The following is a 27,166-nucleotide window of genomic DNA, read 5'->3' on the forward strand; positions in this document are numbered from 1 at the left end:
GAAATGAGTCGGAATACGGCGCATTACGGTTGGTTGTAAATGAACTGCGCAAGATAAAACTGATGTTCATAATGTTATGGCTCTCGGGTGTATCTGTGCAGTCTCACAGTAGATTTCTCAGTAAAATCTTCTCGTTATTGCACGTCATCAAATATCCTCTCCTGCGACTTCCAGATGCTGTCAACAAATGTGTTTTTCAATTGAAATGTTGAAAGTCCAACTTTCAGCTACATGGCTAAAAGACGTGTGGGATTGTACCTCCAGGCCGGTGGCCGGCACCCTCACTTCTTCAGCTGAATCTCGCTGTTTTCACCGGCACTTCCTGTAAATACGGAGATCATCCACTGCTCTGTAAACGATGCGTCACTCACTCGATCACCGGTAGGATGCCGTAACTGGCTAAATCCCGCTAATGCAACCTGGTAGAGGCACACAAAGGTGCAGTGTGGTAAAGCCACTGTTCCGATGCTCAACCTGTTATTTAATCGCCCTCTGCCAGTCGCCGGTTTCTGTGAAATGATGCCAGCTGTGCTTCACAATTATTGGAGATGGGGAAAGAGGAGAGTGGGCTTAACACAAAAGCTGACATCAGTGAAACAGCGCTTTTTTTTTTTTAAACTCTGGATTTCAAGGACAATGATAAGGCGTTTCATTATTGGGCTTTTTCCACCACCATCTTAAACTTTGGACGGTCCTGAAACCTGATGCCTGTAAATACATGTAGAGATAAAAAAATTAATTTTGAATATGGTATAACAGCAGTAGGCACGACAAAAGAAATGATAATTATGACTTTTCACCTTTGTCGTGCTGAAACGGGGCAATGAGGTGATTATTGCATAATGATGATGTAAAGAGACAGAATCCCATCCGCTGCACAGAGCTGAGAGGTTCAGTGTGGAAGCGACGTTCACACTTTAGTCTCCATGTTACACTGTGGCTCACGTGTTTCTGTCACCTCTCTTTCCTGTGAGAGTCCAGCGTTCCCTCAGTGAGACGGGTGGGAATGTCCTACGTGTGAAAGCAAACTGCAGAGCCTTCATCAAGCCTGAATGGTTGATCGTTCAGTTAGTCGAGCCAGAGTCACCGGAAAAGCCGAGCCCCCAGAGGGGAAGCTCTTGAGCCGAGTGTCCTGCGAGCGCGACATCAAACTGTAAATCACACCGGCGATAACGAACAGGAGAGGTGCTTCACAGTGGACGGCGAGCGCGTTGAAAGAGTACACGTCTGCGGAGATACAGTGCAGTTCAAAGCTCCTCGACAGTCACGGCGATGTGATTCATTACTGTCATCAAGTGTTGCTTGGTGCGTCTTCTTGAGGTTCACACATTTCAGCAGGTGATAGCGGCTTCGCCTCGCCAAGCTTTTTAACTTTCAACACACATTTCTCGCCCGAGAGATTGTGTTTGAATAACAAACCCCTCAAGCCATGACGTGAGGTCAGATTTCCTCCTTGATCAATATTTCCTGCCTTCAGGCTACTGTACTGCCCTGCTTAGCTTTAAAACCCAGCTAAAAGGTGTTATAATCCCGATCTTTGAACCATTACTAATTGCGCTAATGGCGATCTGTTAATTGTGTCTTCTGTTTGAAAATGGACGCTAAATTCAGTGCGTCAATGCAGTCGTCCTTGATGGATAATGAGTGGTTTCTGTTCTGAATGTCTGCGTCGGGGAGAGGCAATGGGGGGTTTATACAACAGTTTGAATCTATAAAAGAAGTAATTACTAAGAAAGAAATATCCGCTGCTATGCGCAGGCGGCATACTGCGGTTCTCTCTCAATTGTACCCGTAGCCTCATGTGAATATACCTTTGCAGGCTCGCACTGGAGTTGCTAATTTAAACAGTAAGTTCCACACCTACAACATATATTATATTTTATGGGCTTTGAAATCACAACCTGGGTCTCAATGTAGCCATCGAAGAACTTCCGTGCAGATTTTTCAGAGCGGTTTAATTAGCGTGGCTAACTTTCACCGCTGGGAGCAAGCGAGGGTGTCCGGACTCCAACCAGCTCATTGTGAGTGCAGAGACTGTATCTTTACATGGGATGACGAGAGCACCGCACGGTTTGGTGGAATGATTTATTCCCTCTGTTTTTTTTATGAATGTCAGTGCTCCAAAGGTCACTCGGTGAATACGTAGCACATCATTGTAATACCTCGAGTTGGCCCCTAATGCTGCGGCAAGTTCCATGAAATGGACAGCGAAAGAATGCTTTGCACATGGTGCGGGGGGAAGGCGGGGAGGAGGAGGAGTAATGGAGAGAGCGAGAGAGAAGACAAGGAGGTGAGGGCAAAAGGCGAGCGCGGAACGGTAGATAAATGATGGGTGGGGGTCGTTGTTTAAGAAACAGAAAGAGAAAACCAAAGAATGAAAGGGTGAAGAAGGAAGCAAGAGAGTCGTGGGGGGGAAACTACAGAGGAGGGCGGGGATGTTGCAAAAGTACACAGTATTCCGGGTGAAACCATCATTACTATGAGCAATGGTAGCAGTCACCGGCCATTACCTTAGCCATCCACTGTCATAAGCAGAACATTTTTCCAGCCTGCCCGGCATGTCAGGGGATAGGGGGAGCAGGCTCCTGCATGCTGAATATGTCCTCCCCGCTTCTCCCTCCCCGCGCCGGAGACCCATCCGGTGCTCAGTAGGTGGCTACTCCATCATCAGAGGAAGGAACCTGTCGATAGCTTCAGGACCTGATCAATAAGGTCTTTCAGAGCTCTCCCCTCCTCGTCCTCTCCATGCCTCCTCCTTCCATTTCATCCCAAAAAATGTGAACAGGATCGGTGAAATATGACGACAAAATAGACGCTGTTTGTCCTTGTAAAATGCCTCTAATGATTTTTCTGTGCTGTAAGGCGAACTGGTCCAGATGAGTCCCTCTCAGAATGGCGCCTGCAAGGACCGTGACAGTGGAGCTGGAGCCGGGGCCGGGCAGTTCAGATTAGCCTTTCATAGTAAACTGAGTTCTCAGTCCTTCCATCAGAGGTGAGAGTGAGTGACGGGCCATTCTGCTCACTGAATACTGTCATGATGTGGGCATTAAGACTCACTCCTGGCAGAAAAAGGTTCACAACGCTGTTGAATGAATGCACATCATGGAGCTCAACTACCGGCCCCGGCGGCCTGTTTTTCTCTTGTCAGTCACTCCCTTTAAATCTGTGCATCGTGAAAAAGCTGCTGGCTTCTCTCCTTTCTTCCACAGTGAAGAATTCAAAGGATTCAAATGCATTTTGAACAGTCCAACCTTTATTTGGAAGTTTGTTTTGTACAAAGTCACGTCAGATCCACAATAAATATCTAAGATGCCGGTTATGAAGTTGTAAATTTGCGGCGAGCAAAGGTTTCCCGCCAGCGCTCCGCTTATTTAATTGCGTTTCCTTCAAAGTGTGCGAGGAGGGAAAGAATCAAAAAGCAGTGCTTATACCAATCAGTATTCCATGTTTAGCATCTGACACCAAGCGTAGCGCTGATTTAGGTAAGCGGGTGTGTAACGTTTCATATTGCCATTACGTTCGCGTAGCCAAAGGGAAGACCGGAAATTTCCGCAGTCATTTTCTCAGCTGTGTTTGCCCACCAACGCCACGCCGGATTGGAATTGTGACATGAAATATTATTCTGAGCTAATCCAATATTCTATTTGTATGGTTTGAAATTGAGTTTAAAATGTCAATATCACTTCAAAAGCTGAGCCGTTAACTGAATTTATGCCTCAACTTGCATTCGGTTAAGCGCAAATTCTCCCCCCCAAAAAAAACGATGTATTTGTGGTATCACTCTGTTTTATCTCGAATTGAGCACGTACTGGGAGGATATTGAGAGAAAAGATTAATGGTTCTTTTTTTTCACTTTTCTTTTAATGTTCATGTTTTGAAATGTGAATTTCCATATCCTAGTGTTTCCTCTGGGATAAGTTCTGTGATTGGAGTTTATTTTGAGGCAAGATATTGTTCTGGTGAGTCTGAACTTCACTGACAGCTCATTTGCAAAAACTTTGGGAACTCTGACAAGCAAAGGCTCGGTCACCTTTTGTTACCAGCAGAGTTTGCGCGATGGCCAGCAGGGCTCCAGACCACCGACTGTGCTCCAGGCTGCTCAGCCTGTGTTATAAGCTTCCTTTGTAATTAATATAAGAGGAGAAGTTGTGTTTCAATATAGGGGTATAATCTGTCTTTAAGGTAATATTCAGTATGTATCAGGAGTGAGGGGGGCTTTTTTTCTAAAGTGCCTGCAGTAAAGATTGGGGACAATATGAAATAAATATTAAACAAGGGGGGGAAACAGTATAGGGCACCTTTAAACACACAAGGTGAATGACAGTTATTAAAATTGACTTTGCTTCCAGCCATAAACAGTTTGCCAAGAATGTCGCAGAAAAAAAAAAAAATCCATAGGACCGTTTCCATCACCCCAGGAGTTTAACTTCATTGATAATGCATTTGAAAAGGATGAGTGATGGTACCTAACTGCTTCATAAAAACCCCTTATGGCAAAGGAGAAGACTGTGAATCCACTTAAAAGCAGCATTCCTGGCGTGCTCTAACTAAGGGAAGGCCTGATTGTCTGTCTGAGCTGTGCCGGTCATGCTCCACACTGTCAGAGCAAATGAAGTCAAACGGAGGCTTAATTACAGCGATAAGTTGTTGCCCTGTGGCTAAAAACATCTTATCACTAAACAGCTGGGAAGAATTTTCTATTACTTGATGAATGCATAATTGGGTCCAGGGTGACTGTCAAAGAGCAAGGTTTTTTTAAAAGTACAACAAGGCCTCCTGCTGTGCTGCTTTTCACATCCTAAGGGCGTGTGTGATTATCGTGTGTTGTGCAATTTTATGATTCAGCGCGGCCTGTAACGTCCATGTAAATAAGCTCTTAAAATTCATTAACTGCAGCGGCTGTTGTGGTTTGATATTATTGTTTTATAGGATCTCGGGCGGAAGGCACTGTACTGTTCTGCTCGTGAAATGCGATGTGCCCGATCGTCGTTTGATTTTCTTTACCGATCGCGCGGCGAGGCTTCCCTGCACTGTTAGATGCAGCCTGAACAAAATGGTAAGCAACCTCATAACAAGATGTTTTGCTTTTGGCGAAAGAGAGAACATCTTTCATTTCATGTTTCTCCGCACAGCACAACCTGTTCTCAGCCTTGGTGGGAGCGTTGCACTTTTCTGTGTAATATTTGCCTCTCGTTTGAAACGCGCGATGGCGGAGGGTGTTGCAGGAAAAAAAAAAAAAAAAAAAAGACATGGAAGGAAGGTTGAGGTGGCTGTTTGCTGAGTAAGTGGTAGCCTTGAACTCTTGAAAGGCTTCAAAGCATTATAGCTTTTGAAGGTAATTGTTGTAATTAGACATACTGAGAAATCTCGAGTCCTGCAGCCTCTAAAGTCCCTTTCTCGCTTTCTCCCTTGATAGAAATATAAAGACCACCATGAACGGAGATGTGGAAGGCAGCTAGGGGGGGAAAAAAAGAGAGAGAAATACAGTTTTGAAGAAGCGAATGTGCACGCATGCCTGAATTCAGGTCTTTCTCGAAAGAGGCCAATAACAGCAAAACAAAAGGGGATATATTTTTGCACAATCTCAAAGACTTTATAGAAGGAACTCTTTTCACCTCAGCCTTTTTTTCCTCTTTCTGTATGTTTCTTCTTGTCCCTCTCGAACAGACACAATCATGAGCTGGGCTGGATGTCAAGAGCGGTGGGCGCTCAGAAAATGGCCAGCAGAGATGCTCCGTCTTGTTATGATTGTTAATATTGATGAAAAGGAGTGATGTGGAGTCACACAAAGAGCAATGACTCTGCAGACGTACACAAGGTTAAGGTTGAATTCCTTTACCCTGTGGACAAAGTGCCATCGTAAACGTCCTTCAGTTCGCTGTTTATTATCGGCCGTGCCTTTCTGTCAGCAAGCACAATATTCTTTCTGTGCTTTGCATTAGTTTTAAAATTTAAATTTATTTCTAATATATTTTCTTGAAGTTCAGATTTTTAACAGGGAATGTGCACAGGGGATGTCAGGCAGGCACATGCACTCTCATGCACATGATTCATAATGTTTGGGGACATTGAGGAAGGGGTTTTCAAAGTGTGTGAGGATGAGCCCTCACCCAACCGCACGACAGCCCCGACTCTTTTGACATGCATGCTGCGTGATCTTATCACGTTTGGTTAAATGTCATGATTCCCAATGTTTTGAAATGCTGGTGAGATCAGCAGGTAAAAAGCCTGACAGCATCTTGTCCAAAGTAAAGTTTTTACACTAAATCTTTTTAATAATTTCAATTAGTCTGTATTCTATTCATTTTTGAATTTCTGCTTTTAGTAATATCAATAATAGTTTTATCTTCCACTTAGAAAGTTTATTTTATCATCACAATTTCTTCTTAATAATTCAAAGGAGGAAAAAGTGATGCTTGGAAAAGGCGTCCCTCTGACCCTGAGAGTTTTCCAGCTGTTTCATGCTTCCTGAAGCTCTCTGTGTTCCCCCCAGGGGAGGCCCACCTCACACTTTATAAACCACTCCTGTAGATTCGGCCATAAGTGCCAGCTGCCTAACTGTAACCTTGGCCTGACCTTGAAGCCGGTCTTTAGCTAAAAATTTAATGATCCCTGCAATGGACACTTAACTCTCTTCCCTATAAGCTGCATAATGTGAGGATGGAAACACATTTCAATCTGCACACACATACACAAAACACACACACACACAAATATGCCTTCCGCAGCTGCTTTGCTTATTATCACAGCGGCTACAACACAACGTTTTATCAGCTTGCATCATCTTTCTCGAAAACATCCAAGAAGCATGTTGATAAGCAAAGCGTACTATATCTATTGATTGGATCTACTGATTACTCGTTGTGGAAGTGCAGTCTTGTACCAACAGGTTTCGGATTTTCTCATTTGTAGCAGCGGGCCTCCAAGCCTTCCCCACAACACCCTCAGTGTGTTTCTGTTAGGATCAGAATGCAAAGCTATTACACACTGGAGGGTTTGTCTCAATCACACCGAATGGCTATGAATTTTAAATGTGGGATTAAGGCCTACAGAGAAGCAGGCACATGGGAAAGCCGCAGTCAGTTGAGTGCTAATTTGATTTTTTAATTCTTTTTTTTTTTTTTTTTGAACAAACAGTGCTGGCAACACATTGTTAGAAAAGAAGATGCATTGCTTGTGGTTCGGCCCTTCAGTTGCTCCCCCTGAATCAAACCGTGCACACAAATACTCTCTCCAAAAGGAAATAATTTGATCATGATGAACATCCTGTTTTCCATATAAAAGAGGAAAGTTTTCAGTTTGGCGGCAGTTGATGATCAGCCAGTCCAGTACTGGGAAATGACCTCAGCAGAGCTACATATAATCCAAAACAGGCATGCCGTTGGCCTCGTCTCATTAAAGACGAAATAAAACTTTCCTTTCCTTTATTTATTTGTGTGAAATAATAAACCAGAGGAAGAGTTTAGCAAGCCTGTCTTGTTTACTTCTCAGGTTTCATCAAGTTCCAACGAATCCTTGCAGGGTGTCTGCGTTTTGATGATCAGATTCAGCGAAGGCAGATTCCTCATATGCAGTGACCGTCATTTATTTTTCATCGCTGTTGTTTCAGGTGGAGACATGGAGGACTCATCCCCGTACGAACCCGTAGCGCCGAACCGGCACCCTGACGCCTTCCGCTTGGCTTCTATCTCCTCAGGTATGGCCGGCGGTGCGACCGTTCACTGTTCACTGTTCACTGTCGCTGAGTGGTTTTGTTTATCCTTGAATTTTCGCTCATTTTCATTTGAATAATTAGACTCCTTCCAAACTCACCATTAGCATCTTTAAGCTTCTAAACAGTTGGAACGGTTGCGGTGGATGTTAATTGAGGAAAAATGCAACGACTGTACATCAAATGTGCATAAACATAGAGTGGAAATAAATTAAGCTTCCTCGGCTTTCCTTTTATGCCCACCTCTTGTTTGTTGTATGAGATGACAAGCTTGTTTGTCTGTTTTCTCAATTGACAGCGGCGCTAAAGCTGGAATCGGCCATGTTGCTTTTTGCTTTCCAAATTTTTCTTACTCCAGTTCCCTGGTTTCTTTACGACACTTTTAGCACTAGAAATCTGTGAAACTGTCGTTTGCACTTAAGAACAGTTCTGTTACTATGTCCTGAAACTCCTGTTTTTGAAGAACACCAGCTTCATTACCAAATTAACATGAAATGTATATAGTTCTAGTTCTGTACCCACAGTAACCATTAGCAGCTAATAAATAAACAGTTTTCTTTTCATGAGTGAATAACAAAACTAAAAATTAGTCTAATGCTTGAAAACGCTGATCAAATTATTTATGAGCTCTGTGTTTGATTAATTGTGTTTTAATATCAGTAGCTGATTAAAAAAGTAAACCTTTCAAATTCAGGCTGATTGTGGTATGAACAGAGGAATAAATCTAAATTGTGTTTCCATACAAAACCTTTTTTATTGCAGTTTTATTCTGTTTGTTTGTGTTTTGAGTTCAGATGACTGATGTTGAACCTAATGAGTGCCGGGGATGAAAGACATGTGACCCACCACAAGGTCTGATTCAGGCGTAAATCCACAAGTTCAAATTAAAAAGATTGTTGAGAAAAATATGTAACTTATTAGCTAATAGAAATTACAAAGCTTTACTACAGGGGTGAGGCTGTGAAAACACGCAGACTGAAGGCTGCAGCGTTTCTTTGGCCGAAGAAGTGAGGAGCGTTTGCCAGCATTAGTTTGGAGAGAAACACAGTAGCAGATTGCAGGATTTCGGATTGCTCTTAATATTTATTCACACCAAAAAGGTTCATCATACCATGTTTTCAGCATAACAGTTAAATAAATATGAACATTTCCTGAACTTGAAGACAGCCACTGACCTCTCTGTGCGGTGTTTAAGGTGAATGTAAATGGATGGAAACTTTTTAATTGTTATTACTCAAAAGTGGCGAAGAACTAAGAAAGCTATTTTGGCATTATCAGCTATTATCAGTTATCCTGAATATTGTTTTTGCAATGTAAATTAAATATGAACACCAATAGAGTGAAATCAAGGACACAGTAAGTTTGGCCAGACATGTTCTGTTTAAATTATTTATTACAGATTGGAGTTTCAAGGCAGGGACTCGTAAAGGTTTCAAAACCTTGTGGTGGTCCACGGTCAACTGTCCTCCTATTTGTGGTTTCATACATTTTGCGGTATACAGCTGTGGGTTTGGGAGGTGAATGCTCTCAAAGCACCACCCCACAATTTTCCCCTCTATTGATTTAGCTTTCAGCTTGATTTCCTCTTTGGTTTACTAATTAAACAGCGCCGCACTCAGCAGGAGAACTATAGCCCGCGCTTTAATCTACTGGTTACTATCATCACGGTATCACTAATCAATGTGGATCTTATTATAAGACACGGGGATTCACTGCGAGGAAGCAAGCTGTACAATAAATACAATGTGTTTGGACACAAGGCTGATGTTTGTCCAATGACACATCCACAGACTACATCACTTAAAAACCCAGTTGTCTTCTTTCATCCAGTTCTGACAGAAATTTCCGGAGGACGTCGTCTTCTATTTTTCTGTTTTTCTTTCTTCTTCTTTTTTTTGCCCAAAGCAATCTACAAACACTAAAGACAGCGTATTTCCCTTTTCTCTTGGCTGATGTATCTTGCTTTGTTTTATAACTGGGAGGTACAAGAAAGACACACTTTTTTTGCATAATCCCTTTAGCTTAAAATCAGCAGTGTATCGCTTGTTTTTGAAAATGTGCTTGTTTGATATGTTTGAAAAACGGGAGAGCCGACCAGAATGAGTATGAAAAAGTGAAAGCTTTGATTAGTTTGGACTTTTAAGAGATGATGCCAGGCTACCTTCCCTAATTTAAATGCATCTTCATTGAGAAAAACACTCAGAAAGTGCATACCCCGGCCACGGCTGCAGAAATCCTCAAAATTTCTCATTTTAATGTGGGAAGATGTTTTGAAGCCTCATTTGGACTGAAGATATGAACCAAGAAATTTCATGTAGTCACACACAGTCATCCTAATTTCTCACTGGTTTGTTTTGCTTGTGTGCCAGAGGAGTGTTTAAATGACCAGTCATTTCACTTTAACGTCGGCCGGAGGTGATGCAACACTGACGGCAACAAATTTTAACTGTTTATGAAACTACAGCGCCCAAGAAACTTCATCCACGAAGGGTTATAGACCTTCGTGTGATAGTTGGTGATAAAAATGTTAGGTTTATAGACTCTGACGTTTCACCGTTGCCTCCTATTCTGCTGTGAAAACGCAACACGCAGCTTTGAAAATACACTTCTGGTTGTAATGAAGCGCACTTGTATATAAATGGTGCCTGGTTACAAGCTGGCGTGTGTTTTGTCCTTTTGAGAACTATAAATAAATAAAAGAGGGCGTGCGTGTGTGTGTGTGACACATCTCCTGCTTTACGTAAGTCTTTGTAAATTAATTGAAGTCAGGTACCTCTGACACACTTCCACTGATCCACGGGCAGCCCTTCACTGTGAGTCATCAGGTGCCAGTGGGAACATGCACCAAACCAAATTTCATTTTTAGTGTCACAAATGCATCAGTTTTTGTACGGAATCGACACAAGTGCTCGCTGTTTTGTTTTATCTTATAATATAACTTCAATGAATTTGGTCAAATCCACTTTTTCTGCACTACAATAGAACTGCTGATTGATGTTCACTTTACTTATTTTAATTAACTTTAATAAAATCATTCATCAACTGTCAACACTTTTCATATACATGTATTAAAATGCGAGCGTGATTGCCGCACACTGGTTCCCCGTTCTGTTTTTCTGGCTCCTTTCAGCTGGAGAGCTTTGTAATAACAGTAGAGGTCAGAGCCGCTCAGCGGGGCGGCTGTAAAAGCTGCGCGAAATCACTCCTAACTGTTGTGTTAACCGCAGTGTGGGGTATAAACAACCAATCTCAGCTCACACCATGAAAACAGTGTGACTTTAATACATTTGTAAATTATCATGTGCTCTGTAATCTCAGTATTGAAAGAAAATTATCGAATTGTCAAACACAGGAAATTAATGACAGATATATAGTTATTACACCAAGACAGCAGCAACATGTTGAGATGATGGATTTTGAATACTTACTTTAAATGAACAGTGAAAGGACAGGCTTGGCTTTTTTTTAATTACTACTTCCATAAGATAATTCTCCATTTATCTTTTCATTTATGACAGATGTTTTTTTTTTTAATATGACTAACTTGTAATTTTTCCAATAAAATTCCTGTCATTTTCTCTTCCAGTGACCAATATGAGTAATCCTCCACAGGAGGGTGGTGACTAATTGTGCACAGAAATGCTCAGTTGGGTTTTTCCTGACCTACCATCAGTGTTTAGCCTCCAACAACAACAACCATCTCTGGATATCAACTCCAACCGGCTGAACCCGTTCGATACACACTAAAAATCCGATCATTAGCCGATTTCTGGAGTTATCAGTTTGAATTATACAGTATGAACTGTATAATATGTGATGCCTTATCAGATAATGGCAGTTACTTAATTATGAGATATTGATTTCATACACCGCCTGATCCACTAAAGATTTTCGCCATGTAAGAACAGGCTCAAAACGTCATATTAGACACATACACACATGTGGAAGCTGATCGACTAACAGCGCAGACCAGCATAAAGAGGAGCCTTTTCTGATTAATTTACAATGCACAACATGGTTTACTATGTCTAAAAATGCTTGTGCTGTTTATTCTTTATTTTAAATTTTTGTCAATTGTCTTTCACGTCAAATGAAAACCCCTCAACGTAGCTAACGCTTCTATTGCATTCATCGCCATTTTCAACGAGACGAGACCAGGTATCTTGAAAAATCAGGGAAAGTTTGACTCTCACGTATGTACTCCATCCAATCAATGACTTGAAATTTTTAATTATTGCATGTCTGAAATGCATGAAAAAAGTAGCAGATTCCATTATTACTATTATCTGATTATTCCAAGTTATCAGATTTTATGGTTGGTTAAACAAGGTGAGTGCAGATTGGCTACTGAATATGCAAATCAAATCTGGAACATGCCCTCTCTGTTCTGACAAGTTTTGGGTAACACAGTGCCTTTAATTGATCAGTATTTCTGGCAAACTGCATTGTGAAAGCCATTCAAAAAACATTTCCTGTTGAATATTGCTCATAAATACAATGCTGAATGGTGAATAATTTAAATATTAATGATTTTTTCTTGTACAGTCAGATTAATAATGTAAAATTTTAATTAAGTATATAGAAATATATCAAATAAAGAAAACTCCTGTGTTGTAGGGAAATTTAAACTTTGATAGTCCAAAGTGTTTTTTGTCTGATGTCTGTGTTGAGATGGCCTGCAAACTAAAAAAAAAAAAAATCAAGCAAAATAGACCCAAAAAGCACAGCTGGTTGTGTTTAGATGAAGTGTAGAAGTTAAAGTGCCCTGATGAAAAAAGAGCGCTCTACATCGCACCTCCACATCTTAAGATACAACAGGGGACTCATTACTGTATCCATTTTGCTTCAGCTGTTTCCCCCGTTCTCTCCGAGTTGAAATATTGGATTTGCTCTCCAAAATCTGTTTAGCTGCAAGCTTTCCTCATTATTTATCATTTCTGACGACAGAGTAATTGATTGTAGCGCTGAGAGAAAACCACAGGCAAACAGATAAGTAATTACACACTTGTTTTCATGGAGATACTTCTCAGTTCGATCGCTAAACGTCAGAAAGGTATTCATAATCACGTCTGTTAATGTTAAACTGTGTAGAGACCAGGGGAATATGTGATATCTGGTGGGTTGATGAGGACAGGGGGATGTGTACTCTCCAAGAGGAAAGCTGGAAAATTGAAAAATAATCTCTGCTATTTTAAAAGTTTTTTGTCTGGAGGGAAGATAAGGGGACAGAAGTTGTGATATAAATGAAAAAGAACCCCATATTGCTATATATACTGACACTGGAGTTGAAATGAAACAGGACATATGGAGGCTTTTTTTCCCTGCATTGCCCCAAGTGATACCTGCAAAACTATTTCACACACGCTTTCACACACTCCTTTTAATGGCACTGCGTAGCCATAGCTGCTCGTTTTTTGCATATCTTTGAATGCGCTTGCATTTTGCCTGCGCCGTACCCTCAGAGACATAAAGACAAGGAGCACACTTAACCCTGTGGGATCTGTCCCACGGAATAAGGTCAGCGGCTATATTTCTCCTGATCCATATTTCTTCGGCAACGGGGATGACAACACAGCCTCGGCAGGCTTTGTCAGAGCGGCAGAAATGAATTGCGCTCTTCCCTGGCATCACGCACCTGCATCAGCAGTGTTTCGTCACCATCGTGCTCGGCACAGTCGCATCCCGAGCCGACTGGAGCGTCGCTATCGGCGGCTGTGAGCCTGTTCTTTTTTTTTTTTTTTCCCCTCCCAGAGATGTCTTCACTGTGATGACAGAGTGGTGACACTCTGTAAAACTCTGTCCCTCCGCTGCGATACGCCTCACACCACGAAGGAGCTGAGTTACAAATTACTGCCATACCGATGGCAAGAAGTGACGGAGTAGTTTGGGATTACTTCTGAGTAACTCAAAACACTGATGCATTTATTTGTGAGTTTGCGTGACCTTTTTACTGTCAGTCTGTCTCTTCCTCTCTGGTAAAACTCACTTTTTTTGGATGACTGCGTCAATAATCTGCAAAAATATAGAGCATCTTCACGCAGTATACTACAATAAACCAGCTTTGTGCTCTCGACTGTCCTCACTGAGAGAGACGATTAACAGCCGTTAGTACCAGAGGTGAAAAGACAACTGAGGATTTGCACTCATCCAGCTTTTCTTTTTTTTTTTTTTTTTTTTTTTCCATAAAGCACTTTGAAACAACTATAGGGAGATAAAGTGCTGATACATTACCTAAGTTTTACCCAATCACAAGCAAAAGTACTGTGGTTAGGTATTTAAGTAAAAGCATAAAGTACCCTTCTCAGCACTACTCAGTGTATTAGCTTCTTTTACTACATTTAATCATTTTATCAATAACATCTGATTCAGTGTGCCTGTGTAAATTGTACACCATCAAAACATATTTTTCTTTAACAAACAATAAAATGTGCTAAAAGTGGCAGTTTGTTCGATTGAGAAACAGTCAAATAAAAAGCTAATTTTGTCTTGGAATAAAATGACTTATTAGCCATTATCATGCTGTGTGAGGAGTCAGTGGTGACTAAGAGTTATAAAAGTAGATCATATTGTATAAGCATGAGTAAAATCACATCTTGAGATAAAGACAATGCTTATAATATTGCAATTAAAAAAATACGATAGCAAAATTGCAGTGTTGTGAGTATTTGTGATTTCTTCCACCACGATTTGGTGCTGTGTTATTGTGTTGGCTAAATAATATCCAGTACAGTGAAGGGCAGCATGTTTAACACTGACTTCAGGCTCTTTTTGACCAGCAAATCAGGGTGAAGAAACTCACAAGATGACCAGTCCCTGTAAAAAAAAAAAACAAAAAAACATTTGCTCCGATGTTTCTCTAATTCTTTCACAGTGAGTGGGCAGACAAGAACATCGGGTTAGTGTTTAGCGTATCTCTTGACCTTGTTACTACTTGGGAGAGGACGGCTAGTCCGTTTGACTCAGCTCTGGAGAGTCGACACAGTTTGGCTTTGTGCGCTCCCTTTCCCGTCCAGCGTGTTCACTGTCAGATAGCTTTTGCCACTTTTTGGCTCACTCTGCCACAATCTGGTTTCTGTCAGGAGGTGTGATGCCGCCGCACTCCTGCGAACCTTCTCTATATTCCGCTGGAGTCAGACCGTTGCCAGGTACAGTTGACTCTGGCGACCCGTGATGCATGTCAGGCTGTCACTGCCGGAGCAAGCGCCGCGTCTATCTGACAGATAAAGCAGATGATTGATAGGAGATACATATTCCACGTGACGTATTCGGGAAGGGGCCTGCGATGTGTGTGAGATCTTTGCCGTTTTATGTGAGTTTGGCCACGATTTAAGAAAAGCCAGCGTATTGATCCACAGCATCAAATAAAACCAATCTGCTCCTGTTCTTTTTCGGGTTACCGCTGTAATAGCCCGTGCTGCAGATTTCCATCCATTCATCTTCCATACTAGTTTCTCCACACGATGGCCGCCGGGGGCTGCAGTCGATCACGGCTTGTAGTGGACAGGGCGCGCCCAGGGCAAGTGCGTCCATCACGGCACAAACACAACCTGTGTGTGGTCCGTGGGAGCGTAATGGAGTTTTTTGGGGAAAATCCACACATAAAAGGAAGATGCAAACTCCACACAGAAAAGGCCCCAAAAACCCAGAATCATCCCGCTTCAACACAAAGTTAGAGAAATAGACAGAAAAACTACAAGAATGAAATAAAGTCACTTTAAGACGAACATTTCAGTGAAGGCTCTGTTTTTGTATTTGTCATCTGAAGGAGAGATCAGAAGAGACACAGTCACACACACTCAAAGAGTGTCACGAATTCAAACTTCAAAAGTTTTCAGAGTGGAGGAAGCGGTAATACCCAGAGACAGGCCACACATGCACAGGGAAAACATGCAAACTCCACTGAAACGCCTCCAGGCCTCTTAAGGCGCTGGTGTACCGTGCTTCATATTTCTTATTTCTTATTTCTGTATGTCAAACACTAAGTGAAGGAAACAGATGAAAACACAGAAATAATGAAAGAAATAAAGCCACTTTCTGATCAACATTCTGGTAAAAGCTTGGTTATTATGACAACAAAAACCTCGAAAAAGTGACACCTCCCCCTCACAAAATCGCGGGCAGAAGTAGGTGCAATCTTAAATTCTTAAAAAATCAATAGTACTTCACAATATGTGTTTCAATCGAGCATCGCGAGCAGCTAAAGTAGGGACCAGCGAGAAAGACGCTGGACAACTTTGGCTGTTTTCCTTTTTATTTCAGTATTTGAAGTGAAAAGCACTTTAACAAAGAAAACGGCATCAAATTAAAGGATGAATTCAAAGGGCACTTCACAGGTCCTCCGTTCAGCTGCAATGGAACAACAGCTCCAAGACCCTCAAGTTTTAAGAACAGAGGGGATCAAAACAAGAATCTTTTATTCATTGTACCACTGCTCTTATTTGTATTTCATAAGCGGCGAATTCATCACAAGTGTTTTTGAATGTTTGTGTTTGGATGTTCCTCTATATATAAGGTTTTAATTATGGAAAACACAGGCGCATGAGTTAACTGAAAGTAATACTTCCCTCATACCGTTAGGATTTCTTGTGAGATTTGTTCAATATACACTTCACTGTATCACTATCAGGTACTTTGTTAGCTGTGATCCAGTGTGATTGAGTGCAACAGCTCTGCTGTAATTCGGCTCTTGCAGAGGGTAAAAAAAAAAAAAAAAAAAGTCCACTTAAGTTGGAGATGATGAAGAGGTTTTAAATTGAAGATAGATTTGTTTTCGGGCCTGTGCTTTGTGGTAATGTTGAGCAGGACTGCATGGAGATTGTCGGTGTTTAAGTTTCCACGGTGCAGTGTAGCACGCAATGTTGAGAAGAAATCGTTAAAAAAAAAAGGTCGTAAGAATCAGAATTCAGTGTATATGTCATGTAGACAGATAATAATCCGAAAGTCACTGAACTATACCAGGCGGAACTAGCACATGGCTCTGTATGAAGAGTTCAGGGTTCATGCATCCCAACAGCCGATAGCTATCCTGACTTTTATTGTTATTAAGAATTTATGCAACACAGATACTCATTTTGACACCGCGTATGCATGGTTGCATGAGTTTAGAGTAATTCACTTCAGTTTCACTATCGATGCAAAAGTGTTGGCTGGCTCGCTTTGCTTAGTGTTTCAAAGACATTTATCTGTGGGTTTTTTTTCTTCCAGTCTGTAGGAAGTGCAGCTTTGATCGCCATGAAAAAAGGATAGATTTTACCAGACCAGACCAGACAAAACAGATCAAATGAATGGATTTTAAAATCAAAGTAAAGCGGGGCTGTCACGTATCGAGGTGATTAACTCTAAACTCTCACACCCCTGCAAGCGGTGAACTTTGGTTGAATTGTAGATTTCCTGTATTTTCAAAATAAAAGAAATCTTTTGACAGTTCAGATCCTGGCCAAGTATTAGATAGAGGTTTTTACTATGTGAAATGTTAAGGCACTCGTGTCGGTGCATTACTGAAACCTGATTTCGTACCATCTCTGTCATAAATCCTGCCTTTGTGATAATGCTCCCTTTGGTTGACGCTGTCAAAAGGTTTAAATGTAACTATATGTTGATTTCTGCAAGTAATTTATAGTAGTGTGAAGAGGTTTTTCTTATATTTAGTCACCCTCTTTGTGATATTGGGGTGTGCATCATATTAGAAAAACCTCCTGATTTGATGCAATCCAATTCAACACTGTCGCAAGGCATCTCAAAAAAATGACATAATCACAAATACAAACTTCTTTTACTCGCTCGACTGAGCAGTACCACCTTTTTAAAGGCAAAAGTTATTGCAAAGCTGGTTTTCTGCATCATGATACTTTGGAAAGTGGACATAATAAAGTGGCCGGTGAGAGCAATAAGCACACTGTCTTCAGATGAAAGCCTGGACACAAGGGAAGCCTCTGGGGGGAAAAAACCCGAAACAACAACAACATTGCACATGCATTTTTGTCACAGCTGAAGTTTTGATAGGAGCGCAGAGTCAGACGAGCCCCAGGGAAATCTGTTGACTATCATCCTAAGCCGTTTCGTCCTATAGAGTTGAATGCAGAAAGCAATATTAATGTGCATTTTCTCCTGTTCCTAATCAAATTGCACTGCGACCCAGCGGGAATGCATGAAATCACACCAAAAGATGAAGTACGGGAGGTGAAACGGAGTAGCGCTTCGGTTCTGTTACACACATGTCATTAACCCTCCCGAGTTAGTCAGTTCACACAGTGAATACCTTTTGCTTGTTCGGCTGCTTTGTTTGATAGATGCAGAAACTTTGGATGGCTGCGAAGCACAATTGTTATTAAACAAAGCAAATAGTGAAAATTGCTCATCACGCTTCTCGGGGTGCACGTTGATGTCTTCAAATTGCTTGTTTTTGTCTGAGTAAAGGTTTAAAAACGGCTGAAAATATTCAGGAAGCCATCACGGAAAACAAACAAGCAATTTTGTTGTTGGATACAGAAAACAATTCTCATTTTTCTTCGACATCCTTCTTTGTTCAAAGAGCAAGTGTTGCAATGCAGAATCATCATTTTTTCCAGCCCTGTAGTCACATCCTCGGTTGGAGTAGACATTGTATATGACGGAGCCTTCCTCCGCAATTCACCCTTATCAAAGCCCAAACGCACGCCATATTACATACGGCGTGGAAAGATATCATTGACTGTAATTGTGAATGTACTCCGTGTGAGTTGTGTTCTGTTCTCTTGACCCGGCGCTCAGCTAATTAAATTATTAGGAGCAGAGAGCAGCGGAGGATCCCGCATTCAGGAGCCCCTCCAGGAATTAAGTTGAACATCCCTTAGTTAGACCTTCTAACTCTGCGCTCTAAGCCCTTCACCTCTCCGCTCAGCGTGCCCACCATCCAATTAAATCCAGAAAGCACAGGAAAAAAGAACATTGCAGAAACCCTGCTGAGCATGCAGCCGGACTGCATTTTTTTCTTCCGTTTTTTTTAAACATTGTCCTCATAACAATTACTATTATTTAGGTACTTAGATCTTTTTATTTTTCATATATACTGTTGGGAGTTTTGGCATGTAGTACCTGTGCTTGTGTTTTTATGCAGGATTGGATTTGTGTATGCTTCCAATTGTCCCCATGTGTATTCATATTACTTTGTTTATATGCTTCATTATTTTGTGGAGGATTTTCTAATCAGTTTACCCTTCGTCCAGCCTTCGCTTTTCTCTCTGTGGGTCAGTAATGAGAGTTGTTCCAAGCTCACTTATCAAACACGCTTTGAAACAGTCAGCATTTCTCCGACAGGTCTGAATTAAACAACAATAGAGCATGTTTGTGTTTTGGGTTTTGTTGGTGGTTTAGTTATTCCTCGCTTACATGGCGGTAATGAACAAGGAAGCAGATTATTGATGCAATATCGGGCAGGCCGACCTACACGGCACATCTTGTTAGACTATTTCAATACAGCTTCCATTATTGCCAGTGATGGTTGGAAAAAAAAGAAGAAGAAGAAAGCTGGATGGTGGGAGCTTGTAAGGAAAACTTGAATTTCACAAGAGACGCCTTTGCATGAAGGCTCAAGCATTTAGAAGTGTTTGCTGTGGTTTAAAAATCTTTTGGACACCACTTTTCCACCTCCATTCACGAACACACATTTATTCTCATTGTAATACTGAGTGTTCTGTCATCGTTTCCCTTTACCGTCTCTCAGCTGTGTGATGGTTTCTTTTGCAGCAATAATTTTATGCTCTGAAGTAAAAAATTCAGTTGATCTCCGAGAGCAGCAGATTTCCTGAACTCCACTGATCCCCTTATGACAACATTTACGTTTTTCGCTCGCGGAGTCAGGCTGAGGGAGATGATGCTGTAGATTCAACGCGGCCTCTTCTTCCAGTCCGGAAACCCCACAGCGACACCGAGTACAGAGCTAATGACTGATGAGCCCTTTGACATAGAAATGCTTGACATGCTCCTCGGGGTCCGGACTAAAGACTTCCCTAACAAGCTCTCACACTCTCACCCAGGGCCGTATTAAATCCAAACTTTGGCACCTTTCCTAATTACTGAGAACATACCGGGAGCCAAGAGCCTCTTCCTAACCTGGGCTGAACTCCCCTCTGCAGCGCGGGGTCCCCCGAGAACGGGATGATATATGAAATGCAGAATTCAAATTAGGCTGACGGGAAGCAATTACTGGGAAGGAAGATCCCTTACTCTTTGGGAAAAAAGGGATCAAAATTCTGATAGGGAATAGGTGAACCTTTTTTCCCTGCATCCTCCTATTCATGCGTGAGGGGTCCACCTCTCGAACACGAGTCTTTCTTACCTCCACCTGCCTCCATTTAGGTATCTCCTGTCGCACATTTTCCCTAACTGCTTTCCTCCCCTCTCCTTCCCCCTCCCTCTTCCTGGCCCTGCTTATACTGTATGTACACAAAGAAGAGACAGTTGTTTCCATTAGACTGCAACCAGTGGGGTCTAATTTAGGATTGCCATAAAGTTGAGAGCCTCATTAAAAGCTTATTTACAGTCAAAATGCACAACCGCACGAAGCAGCAACACCGCCTCTTCCACTGTTCACATCAGCTAAACATTACAAGACCACAATTGTTAAACCATTTAAGAATAAACAAGAATAAAAACAATAGCTGGGTAAATTAAGGCTTTGTCTTTCTTTAAAATATCAGTATGCCACATTGTGCTGTTTACCTGCTACTTTATTCGCTACACGACTTCAGCTGTGCGCTGCCCTTCATGAGGGACTCATTAGATACTTGATAAAAAGGAAAAGTTAAGATAAAGACGCTGTTATGTGCCATGTACATCTAATAAAAAGTTTTAATCTGAGTACGTTAATATTAAGTGTAAAGAGTTTGCAGCTGTCTTTAACTTTTACACTAACGGTTTTGCACTAAAAACGATCCTATCACTTGTTTTAAATGTATAGAAGAATATGTGACAATATATTTTGTCAAAGCTTTTGGGATTTGGACAGGTTACAAGTCGTTACTTCACTGCATCCAGGATCGGTGATATACGTGAGGATGAATCATTATTAGAAATGTTTTTTTTTTTTTAAAGTCTCATACCAGCCTGGCAGCAGTGTTACTGCTCTCAGTCACAAAACTGTCTTTCTGGGGTTTTCGGAAATATCTCAAAATATAAAAAGAATATATTCAGCGAGGAATGATTCACGGGGTGAAATCCCTTTTTGATGACAAGGATCACAGAATGATGCCCACACTGGTTTGAGCTGATAGAAAGGTAACAATAACTCACACAACAACTTGTTACAACGGACGGCTGCACCAGAGCAACTCCGCAGGCTCGACACACTGACAATTGAAGCTGATGGGCCGCAGCAGCGGAAGACCACACAGGGTGCCACTCCTGTCAGCTGAGAGGAGGAAACTGGGGATAAAGTGAGCACTGGCTCATCAAATTGGACAATGGGCGATATGAAAAACGCCGCCTGCTTTGATGAGTTTCGATTTCTGCTGCAACTTTGAGTCAGAGGGGTCAGAATCTGGCGCCAACAGCATGAAAGCATGAGTCGTCCTGCTTTGTGTCGGCATTTCAAGCGGCTGTCGGTGGTGTGACGGCGCCGGGCCCTTTTTTTCCTGGCACACTCTGAGCCCCTTGGCACCAATTGAGCGTCATTTATACCCAGCAGCCTACCCGAGTATTGTTGCTGACCGTGTGCGACCCTTTATGATCACAGTGTACCCATTTCCTAACGGCTGTTTTCAGCAGAACCGCGCCACGTTACGGAGCTCACATCTCCACAGACCGACTGTCGCTTCCCGGTATTCAAACAGCCTCCAGAGTTGGTAGATCTCAGTGAAATAGAGCTCCTCGGGGACGAGGTGCAGCAGAGGATTTACGCCTTGAAGGTGCTGCCCACAAATCTGCAACAGGTGTGTGAGGCTTTTCATGTCAATATGGATCAAAATCTCCGAGGAATGTTTCCAGTACTTTGTTGAATCTCTTCCAAGAAGACTTCAGGTCGGTTAAGTGGTCGCAGAGAGTACATTCATCTGTTTTGCCGCAAGTAGTTACAACTGTGTAATAGGAAAAACATTATTTATGAGTTAGCCTGTACTTAATGACATTGATTGTGTTTATAGTATCTAATAGTCAATCAGTGCACTCACGCACTTCTCTATCTGCTCATTCAGCCAGCGCCTCGCTCACTCTTTAATGTATAGCACAGCGGAGAGCAAGGTAAGTTAATAGATATGTGGAGGCTATTGTGATGCTGAGAGCTGTTGATTGCACCGCTGATGGGGTGGGTTAATTATTGCGAGCAAGAGTTGCACATCTTTCCTGAATTAGGCTGGATTAATTGAAAGCCCTCCAGAATGTCTCTGTAAGTGGCTGTCCAATCTGTTACCGTGCGTCCTCGCATTTCAGCTCTATGTCTGTCACCGTCCGCTACTGTAATCAACTGCTCAGATCTCCTCTACCCTCCCAAAGCTTTTTCCATTTTTATATGTCCTGTATCATTAGCTTATCAACCCCTTTCTCCTCACATTATGGCAGAATAAGTTTGCTGAAAACCTTTATTGTAATGCACTTGGAAAATCAATTATAACTCTGTAACACAATACTGGACACCCCCCCCCCCCCCCCCCCCCCCCGCCGCTGTGCTTCCTCGCTCCGCTCTCCTCCTGCTCCCGCCATCATCTTGTTTGTGTGTTAGCACATCAGAGCCATCAAGTGGGCTTTGTGTCTTATGTTTGCCCCCAGGACATCTTTTGGGGTTGAGCACCAAATTCAATCTCGGCCGCCCAATCAAAGGTAGTAAAAACCCGTCCATCGCAGCAGCCTCAAAAGTGGCTTCAGCCCTGCTTGGTCAGATAAATCGCAGGAGCTCATCCTTCTGCTATTTTCTTTTCATCCTGGACCCCCCCAGTGGCCCACATTAGAGCCTGCAGATGGCCAGGGGAGATTTAGGAGCTGCAATCCATCAATGTAATGTAGCCTGAACCACTGGACAGCAGCCCTGCTAACTTCTCCTCCAGCTGGGCCGTGCTAACCCTCTTCAGACCCGCTCCAGCCAAGCTTGGCCCACTTTAGTAAACTTTGGCCTTCTTCGCCATCGCGGCTCAAGTGAGCGATCGCTTCAGTTTTCATTTCAATCAGGGATCAGCCAAGTTTCTCTTGCTCCACAAGGCTGGCTTATCGTCTCACACTCTGCCTCTTAGGTTTAATGTTTATTACAGTTGCATAAGTAAACGATCTGAGTGCCATTCGGTCTGCTTTTTCTGCCACTTGTACTAACAGGACTTAGGATGTTGTGCTGCCAGACATCTGTTGTTGGAGTGTTTATCCTCTCTCTTCAGAGAGTGCTCGGATAAACAAGTTTCTTTCATGATTCAATGATGTCTTATTTTAATAAGAGTCAAGTTAATGCTTTCATTGTTTTAACAAAGAAGGAGAGGTTTTCCCCGGCGGGATGTGACAGACGCTGAGAGCGACGGCTCTACTCTGAACACCTACATGTGCTGAACTCAGAACATTTCTCTCAGCGCCCGGCCCGTTCATCACAGCGCCGGCTGCATTAACCTTGATACATCTAAATGAAAGCTCTGGTTAACGGAGAGCTAGATTAAGTGTGCCTTCTTCTCCCAGTGATAAACTCTTGATATTCCCCTTCTGTTATTCTTCAGTGGCTGTGAGTTTCATTTTATCTGGTGTGATCTGAAACCACACAATCATTAATTTCAGGGGTTTGCTTATTCCTCCCCTTCTCCTGCTGTGGTCTATGTATCCCCATTTTTAGGATTGATAACATGCAATGCGCCACTTGGAAACAATACGGCGTCTCTCGCACAGGCCTCTGAAATAAATGGTCTCCCTGCTCTGGGCTCTCTGATAGACACAGAGTGAGATTGGTTCTGTTGAATAAGAGATGAATCTCTTTGAGTGTCACCAGGCCGCCACGACCTCTGAAATATCATTATCTACAGGGGAAGGAGGTTAACTTCTCTAATAAAGCCTGAATACAAGAGAGGGGTTCCACAAGTGAACATGAGTTGGCTTTATTACTGGTATAGCTCAGGAAAAGATGTGTATGTGCTTTTTTTGTTGTTGTTGTTGTTTGTTTTTTCCCTTCTCTCTTTTCTTAATGCAGCCATATGTGCCGTAGCTCAGTAAAACCCGAACATATCTAATAACATCATCTGTTTTCTACAGCTACAATATGCTGCTTGAGGGGTAATTGCCATGTTTCAGTCCATAATTACACAGGAAAAGAATAAAGGGGACTTGATCTTGCACTTGAACCACTTGTGCCACATAATGTGTATCAGAGCATACAGTGTTTGGCAAGTCCTTGAACTCTGCATGTTCCAAGCATATGTTACAGTATTTAGTGTTGTTTCCCCCGCCGGCCGATGCTCACATCAATATGTTTTCTTGTCAATATTTTCCCAAGGACTGCTGTTTGCTTTACAGTATGTCTATTGAACAAATGGAGAACGGAAGGGGCTGGGAGGGGGTGCTTTCCTTAAATGTTAAATAACAGAAAAAAAAAAAAACCATTTAAATGGACATTATTTGTCACAGGTGCAGGTTACTTGACAAGACAACTTGATAACGCACTGAAAAATATAATAATCGCATCACACTATTACCTTTGAATGAATAATTCATTAACGTCCAATTTGGAGTCATACCTTAATTCATTCATACTTCACTCAAGGTCTGAAAGAGAATGAATCAATAATTCAGTTTGAGTGGATGAGGCCGGCCGCAGGCATCCCTCCAGTGGCTTACGGTTGGTCGGAGGAATAGATGATATTGAAAAGTCTCCTTCGGTGCTGAAGTCAGAGATTCAAGGATTATTGTTTTATTTGTTCACCCTACTTTGCGGCCAGGCTCACTCTAAACTATATCAGATTAATGATGTTGAGTCAGAGCCTCAGTGGGGAAGATTCTTATCCTTGTGCTGACATTAAATTCAGGTTCGCTTAAATGTTACCAGATATCTCCCGTCCAGTGCCTCATAATTTATGTTTATATCAAAGTACATCTGAAGAAAATCTGCTCCAGTAGATGTTTTAAATATTGCTGTGGTTATATTTCAGTCAACACTGTTTTAGGAATATGATATAGCCTGTTTTGATAATGCAACAATAAATAGTTTACAGTGATATATAAAGAACATTAATATCTAATTTAAGACAAACATCAGTCCATCCATTTATTTTCTGTACCACTTTATCCAGTTCAGGGTCATGTAGAGTTTAGATTGGTTTAGCAGAGTTTGCACCGGACAGCCTGAAAGTCTGTCACAGGACAAACACAGAGTCACACAGACTTAATCTTAGAATCAGTCAGTATCCTCTAATGTATGTTTTTTCCGCTCCAGCAAAGAACTGAACTTCTCAGAGAAAACCCTTGCAAGACTGAAGCCATCAGAAAAAAAAATGACAATGAATAAAGGAACATGTCTTTTATCTATCGTTCTCTTTTTGTGTCTTCTTCCAGGAATGCTCACAGTAGCCCCAAAAAGTTTCCACTGCCCTGATGCTGAGAGAAACTGCAACCCCTGTCTCGATGCAGCCAAGGCGTGCAACCTCAACAGCAGCTGCAAGCGGCAACGCTCCGCCTACATCGCAGTCTGCAGCAAGGAGGACCCCAACAAGGGCGAGACCTGCAGCAGGAAGCGCTGCCACAAGGCCCTCAGGTCCTTCCTGGACCGCGTGCCGCCGGAGTTCAGCCACCGGCTGCTGTTCTGCCCCTGCCAGACCGAGGGCTGCGCTGAGCGACGCAGGCAAACAATCGTGCCCGATTGTTCCTATCGAGATAAGGAAAAGCCCAACTGTCTGGAGCTACAGAGCGTCTGTCGCCAGGATCCTCTCTGCAGGTAAAAAGAAAGACAGACGACGAGTTTATAGTCGTGTGTGTTTGGAGTGTGAGAGGCAGCATTGAAAAAGCAGCATGTGAGTGCTATTCTGTGCATGTCTGTTTGAATTTTACATTGATATGACAGTTTATCATGTTGCAAGACACGCTACCTTCATCAAACGTGAGTCATTCCCATCCTATAGTCACAGAATCCATGCTCCTCCTTGACGGCAGTTTATTTCCTCCCACCTTGTCCTCAAGTTTTAGACCTTTCTTTCGTAACTTTGCCGGTGAAATAATTAGACCTTTAGAGGAGCTGGGATGGAGATGTGAGTCTAAGTTGAAGGGACAACTCTCAATTAAGCTGAACAAAACATTAGTGGATCATTTTGCCTACATGGGGCCTGTATTGGATTCAAGCCGCCAAATTCAATTCACGCCCACCCAGCCGTGACATGTTTCCTTGTGTTAGTGCTGCCGAGAACAGGTGAAACACAGTAGTCGTGGCCAAAGCAGCTGTCAGGATCTTTTCACCTCCAGAGCCACGCGATACGTCCGGTCATCAGTCGGCTGCACGTCCAGCCGGTTTGAGGGAGATGTGCTCCGCATTCATTAGTCTGACAGTATTAAAATTTGAACATTTGAGCAATTCTGTGCATTTAATAGCTCATTTATGAGCCTAATGGAGTTCAACCGAGTGTTCGGCCCTCGAAAGCCCGCCGCTAAAAATAATACTCGCCGAGTCAAAATTAACAGAGAGGAAAACTTTTTGCCACTTTTTCCTCGTGATGGATGATTAGGCAGCCGATGCCGTTCAGTGACAATCAGCGACGGGTCCTGGCAGCGTTTGTGGGATCCATTCACCAAGTAGCGGTCCAACCTCAGTGGACATGGAAGATGATGCAGCCTCCGTGGCTCGTTACTCACTGTAACTGCTTTAAAATCAGACAGACACAGCAGCTCTTTTTTTTTTTCTTTTTAAAGCGCTTTTAATTATCAGCTGAATTTGTACTGACAGAAGCTCCAGTTTGGTTAAGAATAACAATGAGTTATCATAAAAAATTGGATCGGTTTATCTGGTGACAGCTTTGAGAACAGTAACGCTGTGTAGCTTCACATGAATCACCTCTTTAGAGGTGAGCAGCCGTGCAGACCTGAGCGTTAATGGCAAAAATGTAATTTGTCTCCACCAACACTAAATCTAACCACCACACGCTGCTAAAGAGTGAAACTCTATTGCCTCTCCTTCAATTTATGATTGTCTCGATAATTACCTTCTTGCCTGCATTGTGTAATCTGTTTTCAGCCTGAGTTGCTTTCGCTGACCTTTGGGCCCCCGAGTGTCTGCTGTGCACCTTCTTATTGGGAAAGATGAAATAGGCCGTTAAAGCTCATTATCCCGTGGCTGCGTAATGCCCCACCGAGGTCAACAGCTCGATGAGCATGTACACACTCACAGTATGGACAAGAGCTCACCTGTGCACCAGCGGGCCAACGACCACTCAGAGCCCGCACACAAACACACACACACACACTGTCCACTTTGAGCGGGAACATCATTCTAATAATCCCACAGTGCATTCCCCTGCAGGGACCGAGTGCTGCGATGCA

The 27,166-nt window shown here is 42.4% G+C and overlaps 1 protein-coding gene across 1 annotated transcript in view; it reads left to right on the forward strand.

Moving 5' to 3' along the window:
• LOC115397716 (GDNF family receptor alpha-2-like) overlaps positions 1–27,166 on the forward strand; it is a 49,541-nt gene that overhangs the window by 5,536 nt on the left and 16,839 nt on the right. The window contains exons 3-4 of the mRNA XM_030104158.1: positions 7,610–7,696; positions 25,196–25,574. Of these exons, the coding sequence (XP_029960018.1) occupies positions 7,610–7,696; positions 25,196–25,574 (466 nt within the window). The remainder of the gene's footprint in view (positions 1–7,609; positions 7,697–25,195; positions 25,575–27,166) is intronic.

The sequence above is a fragment of the Salarias fasciatus genome, chromosome 12, assembly GCF_902148845.1.
Source record: "Salarias fasciatus chromosome 12, fSalaFa1.1, whole genome shotgun sequence".
Classification (NCBI taxonomy): Eukaryota; Metazoa; Chordata; class Actinopteri; order Blenniiformes; family Blenniidae; genus Salarias; species Salarias fasciatus.